Raw genomic sequence first — 14,019 nt, 5'->3', positions numbered from 1 at the left:
GCATTAGTAGTCACAGTGGAAATCAGCTTAGCTCTGCTGCACAGGCTCCTCTTTTCAGCTGGCTTACTTTAGCTAGCAGACAACATTGAATTGCTAGCTAGCTACAATTGCTACCTGTAGTGCTAATCTAATTGTTTCTCCATGGCGGATTTTACAGATGTTTTTGAACATAACTGTCTCAAGTTGAAAATTTGCAAGAATGTTTAGATTAATGTCAGAAGTCTTTAAGAGAAAAAAAAAAAAAACGTGAAAATTTTGCCATTCAAAAATTACACATTTGCTTGAAAAATCTTAGAAATTTTCTTGAATTCACTTCCAGAGGTTTTTTTTCCCCTCAAATATGTCTGTGATTAATCTCAAAAAGTTAATGTAAAACAATTTGTTACAACTTTTTTGTAACAAATTTTTGACTTTTCAGTTGTTTGTTTTTTTGACCCTAGTCTTCAAATTTTGATTTTTTTTTTATTTATTCCCCCTTTTTTTGGTAAATTAACATCTTATTTATCTAATGCATCAATTGAAACAGAAAATTGTCACAATATGACAACTTCATGTACTGAAAAAAATCAACATGAAGTAATAATGGATTATGAAAATACTCATAGGATACAATGTCCTAATTTACTTCATCAGACCACATTAAACCTTCCAAATTATAAATTTAACAGTTTGGAAAATCCAGATTAGTGAGAAGCATACTATAATTTCACAGTGTGCTTTACCTTCTTAATCTGCGTTTCAAACCTGTTATTTTCCCGCTGTGGGACAACTTTTTTAATTGTCAGCGGGGTGGCCTGACTCTAAGACCGTGTATCAGGTGGGATGAACCGGACATAACGCTGCCTGTATTAATCATTGTGAGGTGTAATTTATAGCCGCTGAATCACAGAGAGCCTCAAGAGCCAGACCAGCCAGTAACTCAAGAGAAAATCCCGTAACAGCGGCGTTTTAAAGCCGCACCGCTGTTTGGTCTCGCACCTGTCCGTCTGATGTGAGCCCTAACGCCGCCGTACGACCCTTTGAAGTACGCCGGCGTAGCAAAAACGTTGTGACTCATTGTAGTTTGAAGCACATTTATGTTGTCATTTACGGTTACACAACCTGGCTTGACTCACAGACTGCACACAGTGAGGGATTAAGGCAGAGATCGTGTTTTCGTGTGGAGGATTGTCTTTTTTGTTGTTGTTTGTTTAGCCGTAACCAAACTTGACTCACACCCTGTGATGTGGGAGTCTGTCAAGCAAGCGTGGATTCTGTCTCTACTTTTTGCTGTGCTTTGTGGGAATTTCCTGAGTCTGTGCGGCTGATATGTTTACGACGGCGTATTAGGGAAACTGTGGATATAAAATAGGGGGAGAAAGAAACAAGAGGAGAAAACTGTTTCTTCTTCAAAAACGCTTTGAAGATTAATCTCAGAAATTTTCTAGAAAATATTGGAAATTTTGAAAAAACTCGCAATTTTTTGAGAAAATGACGTAAAAATTGCTATAAAATTTTTTCTCGGAAATCTTCTAGAAAAACACAGATATTTGTGTCTGTGCTACAAAAAACTGTTTGAGAAAAAAGCTTGAAAAGTTGAAAATTTGCCAGAAAAAAATCTGAAATTTTGAGATTAATCTTAGAAATTTTTATGAAAAAACACTCTGAGATTTCTGAGTTTTAAAAGTCAAAAATCTTTGACTTTCGATGACAAAATTAATTACAACAAAAAAGAATATTGTCTGAAAATATGGCTTTATGGATGAAAAAATCCATCGTGGAACGTATTTGACAAGAATTTATTTTATAGCTGCTCAGGGAGCAGTTCATACAAAGCCACACACATAGATAAGTACAAGAACATTGTTATTTTATGACACGCTACAACGAGACTCAGATTTGTGTTGTGAAACAAAAAATATAAAATAGATTAGAAATGTCGGGAAGTGGAGTTAGAAAAATAAAACTCCAAATATTTGAGCACTATGTTTTCAAAGTACAAGCAGGAATAGAACAGAAAATAAATTAAAAGATAGCCACTACATCTATAACCGTTTGGTAGGTTAGTAATCTCCACACATCTGTACAAAATAGAAAGCATATGAAGTTGTAGTGCCAAATTCCCAGATTCCCAAACAATCTTCATTCTTTCCTTGTTTTAAACTGCTGTTGTTCAGATTTTTTTAATCTCCTGGGTAATTTCAAAACGTAATTATAAAACTGATCAAAGTGGGGTTTTTTTCTGTTTTAATAAAAGCCCATATTGATGTACTCCAGTCCCCATCTTCAGCATGTCTCGCCTAATTAACTGGAATTGATTCGTGCCACGCTGCTTATTTTCCACAGCTCATTTTCACTTGGTCAAACAGAGCAGTTGTTAACATGAGCTTCTGATTTGTGGTAAACTGGAGAAGCATCAATGGGGCTTATTTTGCTAACAGCTGGCTGTTGTATTGGAGTGAGAAAAAGGTTTTAAAACTTTTAAATAGAACACACACACACGCGGACAGAGACTTGTAAAGTAACAAGCCCCCTGATAGTTTCAAACATCGAGTCAGGTCGTCGTCCCCTGAACTCAGAGCTTACCGCTCCGTCAGAACTCCGTGTGCCTGAAGTACTTTCTGTATCCACTCTCTACTTGAGCACCTCCAAATTAAAAAGTGACTCATCCAAAAGTTGAATTCATTACCATCTTAGGAGGACCGAATTTTACTGTTGACATTCATCAGAGAAATCTGTTAAGCCTTTCGCCGACGATCCAGCCAAATTTGCAGTACCGTACTTCCGCCACACGTTGCGCTACCTGAAAAATTCCAACGGTTTCTGAAAGGGGAGATGTAGCGCTTTCCAGTCAATATCGGGTTGTTACGGTAATTTCACTCTCACCGTAGCAGGAAGAGAAATTAATCAGAGGAGCGCTCTTAACAGACAGTAGATTGCGAAAATAACTGCTAGATATTGAAAGTTCCAGTTGTTATAGATAAATGGGCAAATATATTTACTCACAGGACATTTAAAGAATTGCGTACAATTAAAATAAGCCCAAATGTGCAGGCGGAGAATTGAAACCCAGGGCTCAAAGGGTTAACTTATTCACACGTGTAGCAGCGAATAACAGCTGCGTTTCTAGTAACTATAGGGCTGAAATAAAAAAATAAAAAAATTGGCTTAATGAAAATACGCCAATTTCAAAGGAACTCCCATGTTTTGGTAGGATGAGACGATGAGAACGCTTTGTCATTCCAGCGTGTTCAATCCAGAGCTCTCATCTTTAGCCGCAGACTGCAACGTCGCCAAAACGCCGCAGTGCGTCCCCCAACTGTAGCGGAAGAAGGACAAGAATGTCCAGGATAGTCCAGTATGTAGATGGAGACGTTTTATTTTTAATCAATCATTCTTACAAATGCTAAGTACGACACCAAGCTTTTGTCTTTTTTAACCTTAATTTAGAATAAGTTGAACCCTGTTTATCCAGAGACGATTACTGAAAAGCTGACTTTGTGCACCCAAATCAGCTTTTATTTAATTGATCAAACTTGGCTAAATATTAGCACCAAATCCTGTTCCTATACTTGAGAATAAATCTGTTATTAATATTAAAATATATTTCTTTTAATATAGCAAAGGCACAAGCCCCATTTTTTACCCACAAAAAAAATAAAATTAGATTTACTGTATTTGCTTGATTTTTTTAATTTTTATTTCGTTGGCCATTGAGTGACTTCTGACCCGACATTTTGGTTCACGTGACCAAACGTTTGGACACCCCTCATTTACGTTTGGTCTCATTTATTGTTTGACAGTAAGAAAAATAAAGGTTGATGTGTATTTTTGCAAAGGTGTATGTCAATATCCAGTTTAGCCTCTATGTACAAAATCTCTACCTACGGATTAAGACATAGTCATCAAAAAACAAAAGAAAAACATCAAACAAAGCCAAATTAGCAAGCGTGAGCCACTTTTTCCGCTGCCGTCACTGACTCGGCTACCTGCAGCAGTGACAGTGATCCATCGTGTCCCCAGGATCCCGCCGCTCAATGAGATAATAGAGCCGCCGTCGCCCTCTCTTGGCCATATATGTAAATATTTGTCATTACCCTCTTAGCCGTAGCGCACTGCGTCCCCTCCTTTGGAAAACAAACCGGTTATTATTTTGTGAGGGTGATGTTTTGTGGCTCGTCGGGAGGCGGAGGGAGTGCAAATCAGGACTGGTTCATCCTCATGTGAGACTGGTTATGTAACTGAGTGAGATGGTGTGAAATGGTCACATTTGGTTTGGTCCAAACAATGAGACTCTTTATTCTGTTGCCTGCATCCCCCTCCTCGAGACTAAATTTGTTTTTGTTTCATTATTTTGTAGAATCAAGGATGACATAGGAGAGAAAATTGCATTGCGGGTTATCAAACTCTACATTTTGTTATGCAAAACACACACGCACACACACACACACACTCTGTTTGAATCTATCCATTAGTCCAAAACCATAAAAGCCATACGTTTTGTAGAACGCCAGGGAAATGTTGGCAAATTATTGCCCTGGGCAGGAACGTGCCCCCTACCGAACATGTCACTCTCAGAAGAAACTATTGAGCCAAGCACTACTTTTTACACACACCTTTGGAGGACTGTAATGAAGTAAAACATTTCCTTCCTGATCAGCCTCAAAACTTTAACCAAACGTCTTCGTCCTCAATAAAGGTTAGGCAATAGATTTCAATGTCTTTCTTGGTGCACATATCTGAACTAGTTAAGCCTTTCTGTTTCTTTTATGAGAACATGTTTTAATTAGGACTTTCATTTCAATTTATTTTTGATAAAATTGATGTTTTTAATTTTAACACAATTTATGAACTTTTTTTGGCCTGGAACATCTGTATTCACATGTTTCTGGAACGCCTGTAGCTCTTGACGCGCAACTGACATCTGCAGACGACGCCGATGAACGACGAAGCTGCTGGTCTTCGGCCACTGCGGGGTTAACATTTGCTTCAGAAGACAATCTGATGCAATGCTGGAAAATACTGTTGTTGTTGTGTTGTGGTTTTGCTAAGAGGAGCTAACCTATTACTGCAGCTATTCAAGCCTAAAATAGCATCTCAATGCTAAACATGTTCCAGAGCACAGATGCTAACGCTAATACCATCGTCCGCAGTCCACGGTTGTAAAGAACTGAATTGGCGTAATAGCATTTAGAAGTTATCTGATGATTGGGTAACCCAATTAACAGATAATAAATAATATATTTCTATGTTGTTGAGGTCTTGTGTCTTCAGACACATGGTACAAAATAATTGGGTAGTAAGGAGGGAAGCTATGAGTTACAACTAAATTTGTTGATTCTGTCTTTCCATCGTCTGCTGTTCAGTGTTGATTAGACATTGTGTATTTTACCAGTTTGAGTTTTATTTGTTTGTTTAGAAGTCACTCAAAATTACTCAAAAATGCTATATAGAGCTGCTAATTGTGAAAGAACTTTGTTTTTTTGGGGGGGGGGGGGGAGACTGTAGGCAATGAAACTGGAGTACCTGGAAAAAATCTCATGATAAACTCAGACCAGCTCAGTCTAAGGCTCTAAGAACATCTCTCACCTCTCCATGGTGTGAGGTAAATCCTAAATACCACACCAAGATTCTTACCCCATGCAGAATTGCTTATGTAAAATGAGTGCTGGTTTATTTGAAGCCTAAAAATTGTTTCGCCCTTGTTCTGCAAAAAGGCAAGGCAGGAGGTCAGGATCGAGCAGCAGATCAAGAGGACAATCTGAAGCTCAGCAGCAAGAACTACCATAGGACGGGTTTTAGGAAATCTTCTAAAATACTCCAGCATCCAGAGTCTGTAACGGTGCTTAATTAAATACTTTTGAGGAGACCTAAAAGCGGATGTACACGGACACTCGCACTCCACCCTAATTGAGTTTGATCACTTCTGCCAAGAAGAAGAAGAAGAAAAGCTTTAAGAGGAAAGCTGTGCCAACCTTTCCCCAAAGAGACCTGAGGCTGGAGCTGCCAAAACGTCCTAAACCAAGTACTTAGCAAAGACACTTATATAAAGGATGTTTGTGTAAAATGCCACTTTTTGCTAAGATGAGTCTGAAAGACAGTAAACGCTGCGAACCTGCAGCACCTCTCCGTGTCCTCTTCAGTTATGATGGCGTCGAATGATCAAACTCTTGTGGGTAATTTGACTCAAACCATGAGTCGGGTCTGTGTAATCACTCCCCGGCAAACCTTGTCATATAGCATGGCTTGCCAGTGTTTAACAATATGAAATGCAAAAAACATCAGAAGGCGTCACAAAACAGAAGTGTGGCTCAGCTTTGTTTGACAACCAGGATCATACTTTGTTCAGACGGCAACTAAAGATTGAACCTCATCCATTCTCAGGGGCTTCCATTGTCACTGTGAGGCCATTTACCCCACTTAGTACAAGCTCCTTATAAACGACCCTTACTCCCCGTAACACTGCGTTGTTATTTGTTCCACTCCACATTCACAGCTTATTGGATCTTTATCTCCTTTCTAGCATTACAGAGATTAAACTTTCTGAAACTTCACGCTGCAGTATGTAACTTTTAGAAACATCCATCCATCCATTTTCTGTTCACCCTTGTCCCTAAAGGGGTCAGGAGGGTTGCTGGTTCCTCTCCAGCTATGTTCTGGGCGAGAGGCGGGTTCACCCTGGACAGGTCGCCAGTCTGTCTCAGGGCAACACAGAGACATACAGGACACACAACCATGCGCACACACACTCACACCTAGGGAGAATTTAGAGAGCCCAATTAACTGACAGTCATGTTTTTGGACTGTGGGAGGAAGCCGGAGAACCCGGAGAGAACCCACCATGCACAGGGAGAACATGCAAACTCCATGCAGAAAGACCCCGGGCCGGGAATCGAACCTAGGACCTTCTTGCTGCAAGGCAACAGCTCTACCAACTGCACCACTGAGCAGCCCCTTTTAGAAACAATGTTTTCTATATATATATATGTATATATATTTATTGAAATCGTCACCATGTTATCACATAGCAACATGAAAAAGATGCTCTGTGGAAAAGAATCTGTGGAGTTTCTCCTCTGCCTGCCTGTACTCCTACTGCCATCTGCAGAAATGCACCGCGCCTGGTCAGAAACAACCAATCAGAGTTAGGGGGAGGGTCTTAGCACCGTCAATTGTGCTCGTGTACACGCTGCTCAATGTGGTAATGGCAGACAGGTAACTTACTGTTATAGAGATGTTGCATGTTAATGTTTACATCCGGAAGTTTTGAGCACGGGCACAGCGCTGTGAAGAGAAAAGGCGATTTGTTAAAAGGTGAACAATTACAAGGAGATAAAAAATAAAATAAAACAGATGAAACGCCAAGAAAAGCGTAAAAAAAAAAAATGAAAGTGACAAGATGCCTCATTATTTCTTCTAAATTTCATACTTTATCATGCCGCTCGCAGATGTGTGAAAGAGGGCTCCATTTTGTTCCACGGTGATTCATCCTCCTGCCACCTTTTTTTTTTTTTGCCATGTGATGACATGTTTCCAGAGAAAAGCCGATGTGCGGCTTAGCATTGCCCAAACGGCGCAGGAAGAGGCCAGTGAGCGAAGGCTGTCTAGTATCCATCTTCATTAGAGAACCTCCTCTGTTGACTCAAAGCGGGGCTGTCCGCTGTGGCTCATCGATCCAGCTCCTTCCAGGAAGCCTCGGGTTCGCCGTCGCCCTCTAAAGCCTCCGGTCGTCAGGGTCAGCGCTGGGAGAGATTGAAGTGGGAGGGAGTGTTTACCTGCTGGAGCTGTCGTCTCACTGAGGGGCTGAGCCAACAAAAACAAAAGCTAGCGAGTATTGACGGAATTGGCCTGCGATGCACGCATTGATTGCTGCGACGGATGTTTATGGTTTTTGCTTTGGATGGAGTTGAGGGGAACGAGCTGCTCATGGTTGGTTATAGTTTGCGACCACGCACAGTTTGTTTTTCTTTTTTTGTGGTTGGCACACCTTTATTTCAAGAGGTTCCCATTCAGAACAAGTGAGGGTGGACTTTGTTTTTTTAAACTTCCTTAAAACCTAAGCATACTACCTTAAACTTAACTTAAAGGGGCCATATTATGTGTTTTCCAGCCTCACAGTCCTGCCGGACAATCAAGTAACAATGTTAACTTCAGTTGTTAAAAAAATGCTATAAATATCAAATATGACTTATAAAATTTGACTTAATACTCTAACACCTTGAAATTGGTGCCTCTCTTTAAAAACTCCTGATCTTTCCGACACGCCACCTTCAGGAAGTCAACATGTTTACAAGTGTTGGTTGGAGCGCTGGACTGGCAGGTAGCTCCTATGATGAGTTCAGCTGATGCTCAGTTTCACCAGGTGTTTGCTAATTGCTGCTGGCTAGTCTAAAGGAGCTGGGGGTGAGGCGGGGGTGTGGGGGGGTCAAAGGGGAGAGCTGCAGATCCGAGGAGGAGCTTTATCCTCTGTCAAACGTACAAGAATCAAAACACTTCAGGTCCTTTTTTGATGGCATTTTATCATAATGCAAAGCTCAAAAAAGTCAATTTTACATGAAACTGTCCCTTTAAATGTTTTTTTATTTTTATTTTTTATGCCTCAACAAATATCTTCATTTTTTTTCCCTCCAGTACCCGCATGCAGACCCTGCAGGTGGACTCAGTCCAGCGGTGGATGGAGGACCTCCGCCACATGACCGAGGTGGAGTGCATGTGCGTCCTTCAGGCCAAGCCCATCGGGGTGGACGAAGACTCCCACCAGGGGGAGCTCATAGTGACGTCCGGGATCGGCGCGGGCGACCACGTGGCCAGGAACAACCTGCAGACGCTCCTCCGCCGGGCGCTGGTGGTCAGCACGGAGCTGGGCAAGATGTTCCAGCGGCTGGAGAAAGGCCGCTGGCAGAGGGTCCACAGCACGGCCGTACGCGCCAACTGCCACGTGCGCTCGCTGGTCCACGAGTACGGCGCCGCCCGGAGCACGCCGCCGGAGATGCAGAAGGTGGGTGACTTTGGTTTTCCACCAGAAACATTGATGACATTGATATGATATGAGCCTTTAGGTACACATTCTGCATGTTTTGTTATAAAGCAGCTCACAAAAGTATTGCTGCGACTTGAACTTTTTGTCGTTTTAAAACGTTGATGGATTTGAACAGAATTTTATTTTTACAGAGTAAAAGTATCGCAAGTGATGGAGTACTAAGGCTACTCAAAAAACAAAAAAAACAAAACAAACAACAATGTTACGAGAATAAAGTCCTAAGATTTTGAGAATAAAATCGTACAAGAATAAAGTCGTAGCATTACAAGAATAGGCATAATATTATGAGGATAAAGTTGTAATATGACCCTACGTAATACTACAACTATATTTTCACATTGTTACATTATCCTTGCAGTATCCATCCATCCATCCATCCATCTATCCATTTCCTTTAGACCCTTCTTCTGCTGGTGTTTATCTCCAGCTGCGTCCCGGGCGAGAGGCGGGGTTCACCCTGGACACCGCCAGTCTGTCACAGGGCAACACAAAGACAAACAACCATTCACACACACACACACCTAGGGAGAATTTAGAGAGACCAATTAACCTGACAGTCATGTTTTTGGACTGTGGGAGGAAGCCGGAGAACCCGGAGAGAACCCACCATGCACAGGGAGAACATGCAAACTCCATGCAGAAAGACCCTGGGCCGGGAATCGAACCCAGGACCTTCTTCCTGCAAGGCAACCAACTGCGCCACTGTGCAGCCCTCCTTGCAGTATCATGACTTTATTCTCATATTATGTCAACTTTATTCATATAATACAACAAATGTATTATATTAGTTTGGCTTCATTCTCGCAATATTATGACTTTTTTTTCATAATTTTATTTTTTCTTAGTATAGCTCTAATATTTTGTTGTACAAATGAACAGTAAACGATGCCTCCACCCCCCCCCCCCCCCAGACTTTTTAAAATCTTAAAAGTGTGGCCCACATTTGTATTTGTCGCCATTTAGTCAATTCTTTGGTCCTCTGCTGGCTTTTTCATATACAGAGAATAAAGTTCCTCTACACAGCATTATGCTGCCACTACCGTGTGCTTCTGGATCACGTGTTGAGTCTGGGATGTGTTGAACTCATTTTGTGCCACACATGGCATTTTTCAAGAAGCTCCGACCAGAGAAACTTCTTCCAAATGCTTCATTTGCCCCCTACTTGGAATGTAAAAAATTGCAAACAGGATTTTTTTTTTTTTATGGCTTTCTTTCTTTTTGAAATGCTTTTTTAAATGTTGTTTCTCTTTGCTTTTTTTTTTTTTTTTGCAGTATGAAAAATCACTGCTGGAAAAGTGCATGGAGCTGACTAACATCACGGAGAGGTAACAGACGCACAAATAAGAATGAATATAAGAAAAAAGGAGAAAGATCCACATACTATGAAAAAGACGAATCTTAAATGAACAACAAAATCAAAATGTAATATGCATCTACTAACTGAAGAGGCAAAAAACAGAGAAAACATTTATTTATCTCTCATAAAGCTCAAATCCATTTTAAAAAGTACATTTAAAAACAGAAAGTTTGCTTGAAGGGCTGTAAATACTAAAAGATTTTATAAAACTACAACCAATTTTCAAAAGAGTCAGTATAATAACACATCACCATGATCAAAAACAATTGAAAGAAAATAAAAAGACTTTAATAGACACTTAGAAACAGGAAGTGTGGATTCTTGACTAAAGTTTAAAGTTTGGGAGTCTCAACAGAAAAATCTGAATCTCCCTTAAAACCCTTTAACTGCCATGAGGACGCCGGTGTCCCCGTTGACCTATTGACCTGCATGTGACAGGATTTGGGGTGACAGTTCAAGGGTTAAACTTCCGTCTAGACTATTGCTATCCAACATCAGCCCGACTTGTTCAGTGTTCTCCGACAAACGGTGTCATAAACTTCAAAAATATTTCCACTTCTATGAAATTGCAGTTACACCAAACATGGGCCAATCTGGGTTCTGAAAACTAGAACCTCTCCGCAATAAACAAATCACAGGCGGACGGTTTAAGTAGCTTAACTCGGCTAATATTGCAGGCGGTTTCTTCAAATTCAGTACGAAGCGCCACTTTTAATGACTGCTGCAGTCTCTTTAGTGGAGTTCTGACCTGCTGTAAATGTGATCCATAGCCTGACACCGGCTCCTGGCACCGTTCCTGGGGAATCTCAGCCCTCCCATCACGGGCAGGGGCCTCCGGTTCATTAATATTCTTGGGTTTGTGTGCTCCTCTTTTTTTTTTAAATTCCCACCAGAGAGTCTTTATTGGAGTTCAAGTTCTGAAGGCCACTCTGTTATGATTCAGGACTTCTTCTGAACGCGAGCCGTGGCGGACGATGAGGTCCAACGTTGTGTCTGAAGCTCTGCCTTTTTCTCCCAGCACCTTCCTCCTGTTTTATTAATCCCTTTATTTTTTTGACAAAATACAGCCAATATGTCTTCATAAAAATATCTGCTAAAATAAGTGTTGCTTTTCTTTTCTAAGGTTGTCAAATATAGAAAGTCATTCAACATTTTTGCAGAAGAGGGTTTTCTTCTTCGGGGTGTTGATATTTGTGGAAAAACAACAGAAGCAAACGAAAGATTGAATAAATGTTATTGGTACTTTTAATGTCGAATTTGTGGAAAATGAGTGGAATTGAAAAATATGAAAAACCGTTAAAACTTTTTTTTTTATTATTATTATGACAGTTTATTGTTTGACGGAGCTGCATTGTGTAAAATTTGCTTGTTTGAGTTCACCTCGTGTTATTCCCTCACCACAGACATATCTGGAGTGTTGCCTTGATTTTTTCACTCATGTTTGAGAAATTCTTTCATTTCCTTGTCAAAGGGTTAATACAGGAGACATGGTGTGATGACTTTCTGATTTCAGAGCAGGAGTCACTTAATAAATGTATACATAAATTTTTAAATAAATGTTACATAGTGCAGCTTTAATCTAGACCAGCAAACTGTCAACTCTTCTTTTTACAGATTTTCTTTTCACTTGCTGATGATCCCTAGATTGAGGACACATACTGTAGTTTCTATATAATTTCTGGTCTATTTAAGTTTCACTAAATGTCATCTGCATCTTATAGAAATATATACCGATGTGTCATGTTCATCAGAGGTCACTTCAAAGTAGAAAAATAAATAAATAAAAGGTGTTTAGTATCATTTGGAATCAAACAATATTTACTTCATTTTCCCCATGACTGTGTGTGAAGATATTTGAACCTCTTTCCTGCAGGTGCCTTCACACAGATGATGAATTCTTCCTTAAGTCCATGAGGGAGGCGATCCACGAGATCCTCACGGACGTCAGCGATTCCTTCAGCAACATGATCGACATGGCGTTGGCCAACGAGATCCGGGTCGGTGACTGTGTGTATTTACCTGCGATCCAAAGCTTTACCAGTCATGCTGACTTTATAACAGAGTAGCTTTAAGCCACGGAGCAGAGAAACAGCAGCAGGAGCTTCATGCCTGCAAGTTCTTTACAAGAAAAGCTGGCAGAGACTTGCAGCTGTAGCTACAATGAGGGGTTGCAATGGTTTCCTTTATGTAATACCAAATAATTTGAGTAAGAGAAATATTGAATAAATGCGATTTTAATAAGTCGTACCTTTATTTGAATTCATCCCCTTGTCGTCAATCCGTTTGCCTTCTGTCAACCAGAGGTGACCTGAGGTCTCATCTTCCTTGCAGGTTCTGATCAAACAGATCGAGTCGTCGGACTGTGTTCAGACTATCGGCAGCGCCATCAGCAACCTGCTGTCTCTCACCCAGGACGGACCCCAGCTCTGCAGCATCATCGCCAAGGTAGTCTGGATAAACCGGCGCAGCCGGTTGGCTGAGCTGCTCGGGGGGGTTTCACCCTGATAGGTTGAGATTAGTCTCAGAACTGGGATCTGTGGTGACTCACCGTTAGCGAGTAGCCACCAGTCAGACCAGAACACAACGCCGCCTCGCCCTTCCAGTACCAGATAAGATGAGACAGACCAGACAGCAAGTCTCAACTGACCATTAGTTCCCCTGCCTGCTTCTATGATTCCTTCGATAAGACTAATCCTGATGGCCACACACACACACACACACGTGTATATATATATATGTGTGCTTCCTTTACAGCGAGATTGCGAGATCAATACTGTCAGCTCCCATTAGCGGTGGACATAGATCACAATTGCAGTTTGCACACATGCCTTTACCTGCCCATCCACTCATATTTAACTCCCGCTGACCGAACCGTCTGGTTGGGGGAGTGGGGAGCCCGGCCGCTGGTGGCCGCTAATGAATACCCAATACAAAACACGTCCACCTGCTTTCTGAGCTAATTAGCTTCCTGCTGTCTGTCACGCTAACACTCTGAGGTACGGATCATCCGCCTCGTGTCGGATCTCTTCGTCACGTTTTAATTTTCCTGCTGACTTTACTCACCTGGTTGTTCAGAGTTTGTTGGCTGGCATGTTATCATGTTATTCTCTCAGCAAAAAAAACAAACAAAACAAACAAAAAAAAACATATCTGGAGTGTTGCCTTAATACTTTCATGCATGTTTGAGAAATCCTTTAATCTCCTGTGGCAACTATTCAAGCTGTGCTCCTTCAGACTAGCGGCAGCAGCGATTGGCAAACACCTGTTGGATCTCCACGTCTGCTGAGCTCATCGTACAAATCACGTCTTCTTAGACACCTAAGAATGGATGGAAATGACATCAACGGACTGCATGGGGAAGCATTGTTGTCATGACAACTGAAGGAGTAGGGTCGGAAAGGGTAGGAGCTCCTTAAAGAGGCCTCTGTCTCTTTAAGGAGCTCCTACCCTTTCCCATTTTTAAGGCGTCAGATGCAAAGTAAAATTCCATTAATTTATTTTCGATATTTCCATAACAACTGAAGGTCACGTAGTTACTTGATAGTGCTACAAAATGGAACTACGTGGCTAGAAAATACACAACACTGGCCTTTTAAATATGTCTGTGCAGAAACGCACTAAAATATGTCTTCAGAATATGAGC

The 14,019-nt window shown here is 41.1% G+C and overlaps 1 protein-coding gene across 3 annotated transcripts in view; it reads left to right on the top strand.

Annotated features, from left to right (window-relative positions):
- Positions 1-14,019, top strand: part of LOC122835676 (protein inscuteable homolog) — a 72,539-nt gene that overhangs the window by 39,844 nt on the left and 18,676 nt on the right. For all 3 annotated transcript variants that reach the window (XM_044124913.1, XM_044124912.1, XM_044124911.1), the window contains exons 3-6: positions 8,611-8,977; positions 10,292-10,344; positions 12,250-12,373; positions 12,708-12,821. In XM_044124913.1, the coding sequence (XP_043980848.1) occupies positions 8,611-8,977; positions 10,292-10,344; positions 12,250-12,373; positions 12,708-12,821 (658 nt within the window). The remainder of the gene's footprint in view (positions 1-8,610; positions 8,978-10,291; positions 10,345-12,249; positions 12,374-12,707; positions 12,822-14,019) is intronic.

The sequence above is a fragment of the Gambusia affinis genome, linkage group LG08 (genome assembly GCF_019740435.1).
Source record: "Gambusia affinis linkage group LG08, SWU_Gaff_1.0, whole genome shotgun sequence".
In the NCBI taxonomy this organism is placed as follows: domain Eukaryota; kingdom Metazoa; phylum Chordata; class Actinopteri; order Cyprinodontiformes; family Poeciliidae; genus Gambusia; species Gambusia affinis.
Note: the sequence above shows the minus strand (reverse complement) of the source record. Positions and strands in the feature narration are given on the sequence as shown.